The following is a 13648-nucleotide window of genomic DNA, read 5'->3' on the forward strand; positions in this document are numbered from 1 at the left end:
AACTTTATTTTTCATAAAATTCCAGGCTTACATAAAAAACACTGAAATTGGACCCTGTGTTTTTAACTTACTTAATATCCATTTGGAGAAACATGAGAAGAAAAATATCAATATAGCTATTCAGAAGATATCTAGAAATAGTAAATCCAGCTTTAGTATTGTGCAGAAAAATATCACTATTATAGCTACCATGAGTATATCTAGAAATAGTAAATCCATATATAGTATTGTACAGTAAAAACCTGTGAGAAACATTTACATCTAATAATTGTGTCAGTTTTTATATGAACAACATTAGCAATAATTATAGAATTACAATAATAGCTATAATATAAATAATTTACATATATATGAAAGAAACAAACCTATGAGAGAATATTATACTTATTGTAGGCTAAAAATAGGATCTCAAGGAGGCTATCAATGTAGCTGAAACCATTTTGTACCTCTGCTAGTACCTGAGGCAGTATCTATCCATTATCTCATTTGCCATCTATCTTCTGCTGCACCTGCGTTTTCCACCTGTTTACATAGTTACATATTCTTCTACCTACTGGCAAGTCAATTTATCTCTGTGCTCTGAGTGTGTTAGCCAACAACATAGTACACACAAAAGGTTGGGCTTTCTCAAAGACATCACAACCTGGCAAAAGGCCATGCTGCGCATAACATCAAGTGCATCTAAGAAAATCCATTCATTTCATCATTTGTAAGCATGAGCATTGCAGCAGCTTCTAAACATGAAAAAATAATTGATATACTTCTAGTTACTTTATTTTATAAGTGCCGTAGTGGGAGATGAAAAGACCTAGTTGTCTGGATAACAGAATTCAAGAGCTGTGTGGGACTGGAATAGGAAGAAAAGTGATGAACAGGGTAGGCTGTATGCCTCTATGTATATTTTACAGAGGGCTATGGCTGTTACCTCCAAAAATCAAACACCACACAAATACTAAATTCATCTACTTACAAATACACATATTCAACAGAAAACTGCAATATTTAACACTGGAAATATTTGGGAAGCTAATCTTTGGAGGGTTTTGTTTGTTTGTTTGTTTGTTTGTTTTGTTTTTCACTTGCAATTTTGATCATTATATGGAAATTCTAAAAATCCATTGCCCTTATTGGATAAACATGAATGAGTTTCCTACAGGTTGTAAAGCTTCCATATTCTACTTTGTCCTGCTTACTTTCTTTTTGTGAGTCTGTTTGTGAATGCTGTGCGATGTAGGCATGAAGACAAGGTGAACACAAGAGCCTTGATTTTCCACTCTTGGAAACAGCATCTCCATCTCTTTTACCCTCATGTTTTATTAAAGTATTTACCTTAGACAACTAGTAATGGGAAGAATCATTCAGCTTCTCTGAAATATCTGTAAGTCTTTTTAAACTGAAAAGCACTGCCTATCATCTTAAAGACTGAGTTACATCTCTCTTTGAAATGAAAATGTCAAGGAAAATAGTGTCTCTGCCCCTCACTGTCTTTTAAGAGTATGGGGCCTAAATCAATGAGCCCATGAACTTGGGTTTCAAGTTTCAAAACTGTCTCCATTTGAAAGGACCTACGCTTTTCCCCACCTTTGGGGAAAGCCAATTCACAAGAAGATAGATAGCCCAATCACCAAGTTCTTTTATGATGAGCTACGTATAACAAAACAAAGCTTGTGAAGGTTCCTACTGCAGGACCCATTGCTGTTTACACTGATGACACATACGTGGTGTTGACCTCTATGGGTGAAGCAGCGGCTGTCCCTGAGGCCTGTTTGAAGTATGTTGTGACATCTGGTTTCATGCTTGTTCAGCACGAAGGTCTTCATATTCTTCCATGTTTGGCGAATGGCTTCTCATGTTGGCAGATGGTCTTGTTATTGCTTGTATTTCCCCAATAGCCATAAAATGTTATAGAGGGGCTAGCAAGCTTTTTTGATAAGGGACTAATGGCAAGTATTCTACACATTTCAGATCACAGAGATGCTAGTGAAATGAGTCTTTTCTCTCCTTTCTGCAGAGTGGTCCATTGTAACAGGTAGGAAAGAGTGTTGGCTACGTAATAGACATTGGCTGGATTTGGTTAACTAGGTGGAGTTTATCCCTTCCTAAGCCAGGGGCATGAGGGTGGACTTTGTAATATGGAGTATAAAAAATTACATGACTTAAACCCACTGTCAATCCCCGTCACAGTGTGGGTGTGCAGGTATGCATGTGTGTATATGTTTGGCATGGGGGGAGGGGAGGGACATACTGTTATAAAGTATTCTTTCACTTTAGTAGGCTACTTTTTCAGCAGGTGTCTTTATCTAAACACAGACTGAGTCTTCCTAACTGGGCTTGATGAATAACCAGTTGCCTGAATTGCCTGGCTGTATTTTTTTCAGTAATATACACATTGTTTGTAAAATTCTGACGTCAGAGTTACTTGTTTAGTTCACTAAACTCACATAAAGATCTGTTTTAGAGATTTTTTTTGTTAAGTCTACTTTTCTAAGATAAAGAGAAATCACAAGAATTATTTTTGGTACATTTTAAACACCTTTTTTTTTTTTTTAATTTAAGAAGTCACCTTTTGTGCCACACGCACTTACCGTGTAGCTGTAATTATAATAACCACTTTTTAGTACAAGCTACAAAATAACTGCTTTTAAAATTTCAAGCCATCATTTTAAAAACATCATTAAGGATCATTCCAATTTAAAAATATATATATATATATTTTAAAAATGAGGTTAGAACTAAACCCAAATCACAACTAAAAGTGCAGATTACAGATTCCTGGTTTTTCTAATGATGACAGTGCTTGATACCATTCATTTGCTCAAGCTGTGACCTCCAGGTAAAGGACACCACGTGATGAACCGCAGCCTTGTTTCAAGTAGAGGATCATACATTCAGTCTACCTATATCCATAATGAATAGCCTCTGGCATTCTGGAAGGATGCTCTCAGCTACAGCAGCTGTATTCCAGGTGAAGATACAACTTCCTAACTGCGAGGGAACAAGGCTGCCCTCTAGATGAAGACCAAGGGCAAGGAAGCAGAAGAAGATGGAGCAAGGTTTTAAATATCCTATCATAACCAGAATAAAGGGTATGCTTCACTTAAAGGCCTTAACTGTGACTATAAAAAAAAAAAAAAAAAAAACAAACAAAGAGGGTGGGTGGTTTGTTTGAATTACAGTAAATGCGCATTCTGTTTGTCAAGAGTTTGCCTTGATCTTGGGATCTTTTTTTTTTTTTTTTAAACCAGAGTCAAGTAGAAAACTTAAAGACTATCCATGCATAGTGATAGTAAATTCCCACAGTAAGGTAAAAACTATATTTCCCCTTTGTTTACCTTCATTTATATTTTCTGTTTTAGGGAAAGAGTCTCACAGTACATACTTTAGTATAGGATGACAAGACAAAGCATTTTTAAATGAGCTAAGTCAGTACAAAAAGCTCACTCACTGGTAAGGCACAGCAGGAAGAAAAATTTGAACATGATTATTTATGGGAGTCTATGTTAAAAACTGTATAAGAATTCACATCTGTATACATGAGGCAGATTCTGTGAAGCATGAATGAAGTGCAATTGATTTCCTCATTAGTAAATAGCACATTGCTTCTACTGAGATATAGTCTACTGCATTGTTTTTTTTTTTTCCATTGTCTATAAGCCAGAAAGAAATCTATTGCTAAGTTACATAGCTATCAGTTCCTTATAGTTCCAAATTAGCTAAAGGTGCTCATTTTTTTTTTTTACATGTTCACACAAAATTTCTCCCGTGGGCTGATATTATAAATGATAACTTGATTTGTGTAAAATTACTGTTTTGTCATCTAGAATAATTTTTAAAATCATTTTATACTCTTGCAGAATCAAATTATTGACTTTTCGTGTATTTTAAAATCTGTATCTAGCTAAGTTCATAAATTCTAAAATGATCCAACCTTACCTGTTGGGCATCTTCCCATTTCTCCTTGTTCTCTTCGTCTAGAAGGTTGCTAACGATTTGAAAGAAGTTCTGTAAGTCAAATTGGATAAAAACTTTAGTATGACACGTGACAGTTAGTTTGCAACAACAGCCATTCAGAATTATTATATTTGATGAATATATTTGATGAATTATATTTCATGAATATTTGCAACATTGCTTTATATCCCGACACATTCTTGATCTTTAAGGAGATTTTTTTGGCACCATAATTCTAAGGTGTCTGGACAGCTCCATAGCTGCATCCCAGAAGTCACCTGAATAGGTAAAATGCTTTTTTTTTTCTTTTTCACAATGATTTGTTCCATTGTCACCTATATCATAATCTGTAATGTCATTATATAATTATTCCTTACAAATGTTTTATTCCTTCTCTAAAGAAGTCACGTGTACTGGTCTGTCACAAGTTATCTTGTGAACTGCAAACCAGGACTGCTAGTTCATTGTTTCTAAAAGCAGTTCAGTAAGACCAGGACTGAGGGCAAGACTAGACAACACCCTCATTTGAAATTCTTGTCCTGCCCTTCCTGGCTGTGGTACTTTCGCTTTTTAACTATCTATGAAAAAGAGTAAAGAAACATTCAAAATTTTTGCCAAAGAGCACATGAAACAATGTTTAATATGTGTGTCCTTGTAATTTCTGAATCACTAATTTTTTTCTATGACTTTTTCAAATGGGTCAACATGAAATATGCTCTTTTTAAGGCTCCAAATCCTTCTCTAGCATTCTCGGTGCTAAGGGCAAAAGACCAATTCATTGATGGCTATTCTATATCATACATATAATATCTGCTTATAATCTACAAACCTAAAGAAGCTAAACGCCAAGGGGGACCCTAGGGAGGATACTTAAATTTCATTCATAATGGCAAACAGGATAGACATTAGAAGTGGTGGAATAGAGGAAACAGGATAGGAGGGTCCTCTGAAAAGATCCACCCAACAGGGGATCCAAGCAGATGCTGAGACTCACAGCCAAACTTTGGGCAGAGTGCAGGAAGTCTTATGGAGTAAGAGAGGGGTGCGAATATAGAGACATGGAGGGGACAGGAGCCCCACAAAGAGACCAACAAACTAAAAGTTCTGAGCCCAGGGGGTCCTGCAGAGACTGATGCACCAACAGAGGGCCATGCATGGAGTGGACCTAGACCCCCTGCTCAGATGTGGCCGATTGGCAGCTCTGTCTCCATGGGGATCTTTGAGTGAGGGGAGCAGAGGCTGCTTATATCATGAACAAAGTTGACTTCTCTTTGATCACTGGCCCCTGATGACATGACCTTGACAGGCCATGGAGGAAGAGGATCGAGGAAATCCTGATGAGACTTAACAAGCTATGGGCAGATGGCCAATAGTGGAGAACTCCCCCTTTCAGTGGACTAGGGGAAGGGGATGAGGGAAAGAGGGAAGGAGGGTGGTACTGGAGGGAGTTGAGGGAGGGCGTGTCAATGAGGATATATAATAAATAAATTGTGAAGAAAAAAAACACACATTAAAGATTCTACAGCCCTTTTGTGACATTAAGAAAAAAAAAGCCCAATTTGTTTTTATCTTCATCCAGAATTCTGCAAACAATCAGCTAGTTTTCTCTTTCCAAGCAGACGAGCTTATTCTGAGGTCCATTCCCCATGACCACATGGACATATTGCACTTGGGTCAGTTCTGTGACTGATAATTTCACACAGGATGTGACACCAGAAAGAACTGTCTGTGTTCTCACATTATAATGTGCCACCCAATACTGAAATCAGGAGAAGAGGTATGAAGAGTTCATTGAAGGGTGACCTGAGACCCACACAGCATCCGGTGGAGGCATGGTACAGAGATGGTTGCTGCTTGGCTGTCTTCTTCATTGTTTCCTTGGTTACATCCTACCTGACTGGTCTGTAGGTAATTAAGCAGCACATTGCAGCAGCCTGACTCACTAGCTTAGGGCAGGACTCCCTTGTGGGCGGAAATAATATTAATTTGTCAGTTTTGTTTGTCTTCTCTGCGTACAGTTTTTCAAAACAAGCATTTGCCCTCATTGCAGATAAAAATCACCTGGGTGTTTTTAGATGAAAAAAACAAGGCTGTTTCATTTCCTCTTCTGTGGATTGAAGCTGTTAGTATCTATATTTAATTGCCCTATTTGTGCTATTTATTTCAATAGTTCCTGGCAATCACATGGTTCCAACATGTTTCAAGTTGTAACCTCTGTAAAAGTTCTAGAATATTTTATTCAACCATTGGTTGGTGAGTACTAAATCTGTTTTAATCCCATTTTCAACTCATTTAACCTTTCTGTACTACCTGCCATTTTTACCACTTAAAATTCCTTGCTTGGAGTGTTAACATTTTAAGGACTCACTCCATTGAGCTGTAACTCCACCTATGGGCAGAAAGAATTAACCTTCAGAGTTCTCCAATTGCCTATGGCTGGTTAACTCAGTGGGGGACAGGGAGCTAATGAGGCAAATGTTGCAGGTTTCATCTCTGTGTATACAAGATGGCTATGTTGAAGTCCATGACCTTGGTTTGCATCTTGACCCTCCAGCCCTCATGCAAAATGCATGCTGCTGCTAACAAGAGATACTAAGAGAAAGAGGAAAGCAATTTGTGCAAATGCATCTCCATTTCTGGAAAAACACTTCACGAAGCATGTTTTTCTGACAGTGGGTCAGTGACTTCTTGCTATATGCAAAGGCCACTGCACACACACTCAAACACACACACACATACACACAATTCCTTGATGAAAATAATGAATTCAGTGTTCTCTTTTTAAATACCCAGGGATAAACATTAAAACATGAATTCTTAACCAGAGTCTTAAACTAAGCAAGCAGAGAATATAGCAAACATGTTGTATTATTTTTCAGGGACAACAAATGGGCCTTTATTGAATCAGAGTAGGAAGTCAGCTCAGATTAAAGTTCCCCTGTGATCTCATTACTGATTGTATTTCAGAATAATCAACGGTCGTTTTCTGACTAATGCAGGCCATGTAGGACACAGCAAGATGAGTTAAACCTCATTGTCTAGAGTGATGTAGAAGACATCTTTGGGGGAAATGAGTCTTTTTTGTGAATTAGTTTATCCTTAACTCTTGCCCTTAGGAGATATCTAGTGAAGTTCAAAATTAAAGAAAGGAGTTACAAAGTCAAAAGGCCTTGGGCTTGCAAATACATTTCGGCATCATTCCTCTGAACTGATAGCTCTCACTTGTCATACATGCACTGAAAATGTGTATTAAATGGGTTATTATACATTTTAATTCACTTTGACTTTTCATCCATGAGCAGGCTGATAGAACGGAAGAGACCAAACAAGACAATGTTTTGAAGAGGAGACCAGTAACTTTTTTGGTCACCTAAAGACTTCTAAGCAATCTGAAGAGATTTCCACTTAACCATGTTCATTAAGAGCTCTGGCATGCTACACAGAGATCTTTTTATTTGGTGATTCATGGATCAGATAACTTTTTCCAGTCACTGATATGTACCACATAGTAGGATTTGCTTTTAAGGTGTGTGCAGTTTTTGGAAATAGAATTTGGCTATGTAGTCCTGAAAAGCCTGGAACCTGTTCTGTAGACTGTTCTGGAATAGGGGTAATCCTTTCACTTTGGTTTCTGTGTGCTGTGATGAAATTTATGCTTTACCACACCAATCCCATGTCTTAAATTGAATTCATAAGTTTAAATCCTTTGGCAATGTCTCAGCAGTGTGAAGACTGAAATAGCAAAAAGATATTAAAATTTCTCTTTTGCTTTTTGTTTAACCATATGGTCCTGTCCCACCTTATAATTCTAATATGTAAATGCTATGTGGCAGAGAGACATAAATTTTGGTGGTAATTCTAAGATTGTTTCTGTTCCATGGAAAGTGCTTGATATATGGGCCTTTTATGAATAGATTTCTTCAATATTATCTTTGTTATGATTTACTACATAACTTATATTTACCACTATATTATGGTAAAGATGTACCTACCATGTTGGTGAAGACTTTCATACCTGTCGCCACCCACTTTGAGTAACATTTCTTCCTCTTGCAGTAACATGGAGAAAACAGAACCAATTAAATACTGACTTCAGCACCCATAATTTTTCAATAGAGATTTCTCTATTTTCAGAATATGCCTGGCAAGAGGGTTTTACACTATAGTGATTACTGGATGCCTGTTTAGTCACAGATGTTATGGCAAATGGCTCTGGGACAAAATGGTCAAACAGGCATGGTTATGTTTTTATTGATAGGTAAAAACAAATAAATGAATATAGAGAAACACAAACATCTCTGTGACAACTACAGAAAAGGTCTCAGACAGAGTATTTTATTTTATAAATAGTAGTCTTTAATCTTGCTGGAATTCTTATTGGCTTCACTTGGTAAATTTCTGATTGATCATACATCATTTTGTGTAACTACATGAAAGCACCTTATAGGTTCTATCTTTTGTAGATTAGGCTAATGATTTGATGACGCTAAGCCAAATGAAATGATTTTCGCCCCCATCTTTACCCAGGAGCAAAACGTTTGAACTTCAAGAGACAAAGATAATCTCTAAAGGATAAGACTCCATAATGCAGAGATAAAATTTTGATACATTTAGTTGGCCTAGGTCAGGAATGTCAGGATAAACCTAGGAAATACTTAGACGCTAAATAAGAAAGAAGGAACCATCTATAATGAACCATCTATAAGAACGGATAGTATAGAAAAAGTCATCATCATCAGCCTAGCGATTGGGTTACAGCCGTAAAGCCATGTGTGGACTCTTGAAGTCCGTGTCTTTTTCCTTTTGCTGTCCTGTCCCATAGTTTATCTATAGCCCAGGTGTATCAGACTTCTTCATGCACTCAAAACTATACTGTCTCCTTTGTAGATAAATACAATAAGAGCCCTGTTTCCTGTGTTTATGATGTAACTGGCCTGGAAAAAGTAAAGATATCCTAAAGAGACCCTTGTGCCTCTCAATCTGACAATCAGACTATTGAAACAATGGGCACCCAAAGAAATGGAAAATTCCCTAGGCATCTCGTGCTGGGACAATGAAATGTTGCCAACAACAGGAGGACCTTGTCTCCCAGACAAAGAAGTTCCAACAGTTCTAATAACTTGTCAGACCACCTTATAGGTTGAGGCTGAAGCACAGTGATAAGGCAATGGTGGCGGACCACACTTTCCCTGGGACTGCTAAGATGTGCTTTCCCTGCCCCCACACATTTTTTAAGCTTTGATCTTATTTCAGGGCACTGGAGACGGCCTTAGGACTTAGAAAGTTTCCTGGAACGCTTTAGCCCTCTTCCCGATGAAGCCACATCGAAGGAAGCTTTGCCTGCTTGTTTGCTTGTCTTCCTTCCTTCCTTCCTTCCTTCCTTCCTTCCTTCCTTCCTTCCTTCCTTCCTTCCTTCTTTCCTTCCTTCCTCTCTTCTTTCCTGCCTGCCTTTCCTTCCTTCTTTTTTCCCAGGAAACAATTTTTTAATTAATTAATTTGTTTATTACCATTTATTAACATTTTTTCCCAGCTGTAGCTCCCTTCCTTTTCTCCTCCCAGTCACACCCACCCTCACTCTTCTCCCCCTATGCCCCTTCCCTAGCCTGCTGATAGGGGAGGACCTCCTCCCCTTCTCTCTGACTTTAGCCTATCAGGTCTCATCAGGGCTGGCTGGATCATCTTCTTCTGTGCCCTGGCAAGGCTGCACCACCCATAGGGAGGTGATCAAAGAGCAGGCCACTGAGTTCATGCCAGACAGATCCTGTATCTCTTCCTAGAGAACCCACTTGGAAATGAAGCAGCCAATGAGCTTTCTCTGAGCTGGGGTTCTAGGTCCTCTCCATTAATCCTCACTCAGAAGGGCAAACAGGATAGACATCGGAAGTAGGAGAAGGCAAGGAACAGGACAGGAGCCTACCACAGGGGACCTCTGAAAGGCTCTACCCTCAGAATATTGAAGAAGATACTGAGACTCATTACCAAACTTTGGGCAGAGTGCAGGGAATCTTATAAAAGAACGGGGAGATAAAGATAAAATCTTTTTTTTTTAAGATAAAATCTTATATAAGAAGGGGGAGGACAGGAGCTCCACAAGGAGACCATAAGAGCCAAAAATCCTGGACCAAGGGTTCTGCAGAGACCAACACTTTCCTTCTTTCTTTTTATCTGTTTAGTTGACCTATTGAGGACAGGCACTCAAGTCTTGTTTTTGCCAGGGTCTTTTTTGTTTTGTTTTGTTTCTAACTCTCTGGTAACAAGGATGTCCAAACACTGTCTTTAGATCAGATGGCACAACAACAGCTTCTTATACAGCTTCTTTGCTAAACACAGGAAATTTTGATGTGCATCTCTACCCATGCATGCCCTTTCTCTTACCGAATGCATTTGTAGAATACATGCAGTTTGCTCAGCGAAAGAATAGATTTGGAGAGCTATAAAATTGTAACCCAGATGTCACAGTGAAAGGGGCCTAAGGCTGAAGATTTGGACAGGACAAGGTATGCTTTACTCCCTGCCCTGCGGCTCTTGGAGGCCCAAATGAAAAGAAATATACAGGGATTGAAAGGCGAGAAAAGATAGAAAGGAACAGTGGAAGACTATTTACTTCTGCAAAAGGTATATAGAGAATGATTTTTCCTCTATCCTGTACTGGGCTGTAGATAATTAAGAGTGAACAGGACATATTTGGGGCAGTGAACTCATGTCAGTAAATAAATAACACTAAAATGATGATTTTAGGGTTGCTGCAGTGTGAATGTGAAAAGAAGACCTGTGATAGAGCAAACTTTTCCCGCTTTTTAGTATTATCATTTATTATAATGCATTCAATTTGTATCCTGGCTGCAGCCTCCTCCCCCATCTCCTCCCAATCCCACCCTGCTTCCCTCTTCTGCCTTGCCCCTCCCCTAGTCCACTGATAAGGGAGGACCTCCTCCCCTTCTATTTGACCCTAGCCTATCAGGTCTCATCAGAACTGGCTGCATTGTCTTCCTCTGTGGACACGCAAGACTGCACCCCCCAGGGGGAGGTAATCAAAGATCCTGCCAATGAGTTCATGCCAGAAAAAGTCCCTGCTCCCCTTACTAGGGTCCTAGTAAGAGCTATCTTTTTGAAACACTTGCTCTCCAGCTGATGGCGCAGCTTGGGAAGAGCTGGGGACTATTGTAAGCAGCACCTCAATGGGTGAGGTGGTTCATTTAGCTTAGGTCTTGAAGCTTCCTATTCATGCTCTGCTTCCTGAGTGGGGATGCAGTGTGACTAGAGAGGTTCCTGCCTTTTCCACCAAGGACTCCTTGACTGCTGCCATGTCCTCCCTGCCATGATGAATTACATAGCTCTGGAGTTGTGATCTAGGATAAAACTTTTCTTGCTTGCCTTTATTTTTGTCAGGTGATTTCATCACAGCAATGCGAAAGAAACTAAAACAGGTCTATAAGGCAGTGGTAAAGTGTTTGACTAGGGCATCCAAAGCCCTTGGCTTCAGTCCTTAGCAGTGAAGATGAACACTGGAGTAAAAACAGCTTCAGATAGTGACTACAACGTATTAAACGTTGCTGCTGGGAGGGCGCTTTGAGATAATACCTCTAGGTGGTGACTGAGAACAGCTCCTACTGTTTCCAAGGTATTAAGACACTTCCAAAAGCTACTTTAGACAGAGCGTGGCTACCTTGCCTAGCCATATCTGCCATGTGAGAGCACAATATTCTTCCCTATAGAACATAATAAGGAGGGGTCATCTTGGAGGACAAAGCAATCCTCACAAGACAGGTGAATTTTATGTGACTCATCTGGAACTTAGCTTCCAGGACTAGGAGAAAAAAACTCCAATGTTTTTCATTCCTATTTTTCTGATACAGCATAAATTGACTAAGGGAGATCAAAACATAGATTTTAGTGAAATGAAACATGAAAGGCAGGGGGGAAAGAAAAAGGAGGAGGGAAGGATGAATAAGTAGAGGAGAATGATATGTAAACAGGGAATGGAGAGAGAGAGAGAGAGAGAGAGAGAGAGAGAGAGAGAGAGAGAGAGGATGTCAGAGAGAGGGGGTAAACAGATAGGTGAGAGTCAGAGTGAAGAGAATGACAGACTGTGTGAGAGACAGACAGACAGCTGTGGCGGTTACTGGATAGTTAGGAGCAAAGACTTGCTCTGTGTGATATCTAACCTGAGGAGACAGCCTTAAAAATGATATTTTTTCTCCCCCCCCAAAAAAAACAAGTGAGAAGAGAGAACACATACTTCATGACTTTAAAATGATTGAAGCAAATTTTAGAAACAGAAAGAATGATATAATTTTTCTAAATTGGTCTTGAATAGGCCGGATAGGGAAGGCAGGACTATTCATATACAGGGAAAAGACCCAGGGCCAGGTAAAGTGGAGCCATCAACTCACAATGGTTATACAACAAGCTTAGCTAAAAATAAAGTCTAATTTTGGATGTTGAGTAGCATATGTAGTACAGTAAAGTGAAAGTTAAACCAGAGATCATAAAATCATTTCAGGTGCAGAGGGTAGAAATGGTGGTAGCTTGGTCCACAGAGACAACATACATGATGATAGATTGCACATGTGAGAGAGCAGAGAATCAAACAGCAGTCATTGGTTCCTGTCTTGGATATTTAGAATTATAGTGCAGATTCATATGCTGTATCCTACATGAGAAATAGCTGCAGGAAAGACAGACAGACAGGGAGGGATGGAGGGAGGAAGGGAGAAAGCTCCATTGGAAATAAAGAGAAAGAAAGAAAGAAAGAAAGAAAGAAAGAAAGAAAGAAAGAAAGAAAGAAAGAAAGAAAGAAAGAAAGCTTAACTTTGATCTGGTTGAGCACTGAGAATCTACAATTCAACCAAGTGAACAGGCCCAGGAGACAGGTTTGACTTAAGTCTAAATCTCCAAAGACAAAAAGTAATGTGAATAATTAATCATAGCTGAAAACAGAAGCCCTTTGGGATTAAAAAAATATGAATACCAAGAATAGAGTTGAATAGGTAAAGTCAAGGTTAAACACTGGAGGTAAGCCTACTAGCAAGAATAATAAATGAGATAGGCGAGAAAGGGCAAGAGGCAAGAATGACAGGTGACAGAATAAAACACATTTAGAAGATGTTCCATGGATAAAATTAATTCCAAGACACACAGACTTTTCTTCACCTAGGCGTACACCCAAAGGCAACTTATGGTACAGCAGAATGGAATTCATTTTTAAAAACTTGCTGCTCATGGATTAACACATGCAAAACACCAACACATAACACATGCACACCAACAATAAAAGCTAACATACAGACTGCAGATTCTGTGTGATGTGTGAAACTATCACAGTCTCCTGTTCTGGAAATTATGTAGAAAAAGGAGGGATTCCAGGTGACATTACTGCATGAATCAATTTGAGTTTGTTCTAACATATTTGCTTTTAAGTGAACAACCCTTCAAGTGTGGCTTAAACTACGTATGTATGCTTTGTGGCAGGGGAGTAAGAAAAATAAATTAGAATTGACCAAATCAATAAAAATCATAATGTGAATCAGGGTTTTTTTCCAGAATGTTTATCCAAGCAGCATATCTACTGGCTTTGGGCTACTAGAAGCTATCAGGGACCCAGAAAGACTGAAGACTACCATCCAAAATCAGGATGAAGACATATGGACCATATAATTCAGGGAAAGAAATTAAGCCCATGAAAACCCTGGTGAAA

The 13648-nt window shown here is 38.9% G+C and overlaps 1 protein-coding gene across 4 annotated transcripts in view; it reads right to left on the bottom strand.

Moving 5' to 3' along the window:
* The window catches only part of Adgrb3 (adhesion G protein-coupled receptor B3), a 773277-nt gene that overhangs the window by 380153 nt on the left and 379476 nt on the right, over positions 1-13648 (bottom strand). For all 4 annotated transcript variants that reach the window (XM_060369803.1, XM_060369806.1, XM_060369804.1 and 1 more), the window contains one exon: positions 3934-4002. In XM_060369803.1, the coding sequence (XP_060225786.1) occupies positions 3934-4002 (69 nt within the window). The remainder of the gene's footprint in view (positions 1-3933; positions 4003-13648) is intronic.

Source organism: Meriones unguiculatus, chromosome 16, assembly GCF_030254825.1.
Source record: "Meriones unguiculatus strain TT.TT164.6M chromosome 16, Bangor_MerUng_6.1, whole genome shotgun sequence".
In the NCBI taxonomy this organism is placed as follows: Eukaryota; Metazoa; Chordata; class Mammalia; order Rodentia; family Muridae; genus Meriones; species Meriones unguiculatus.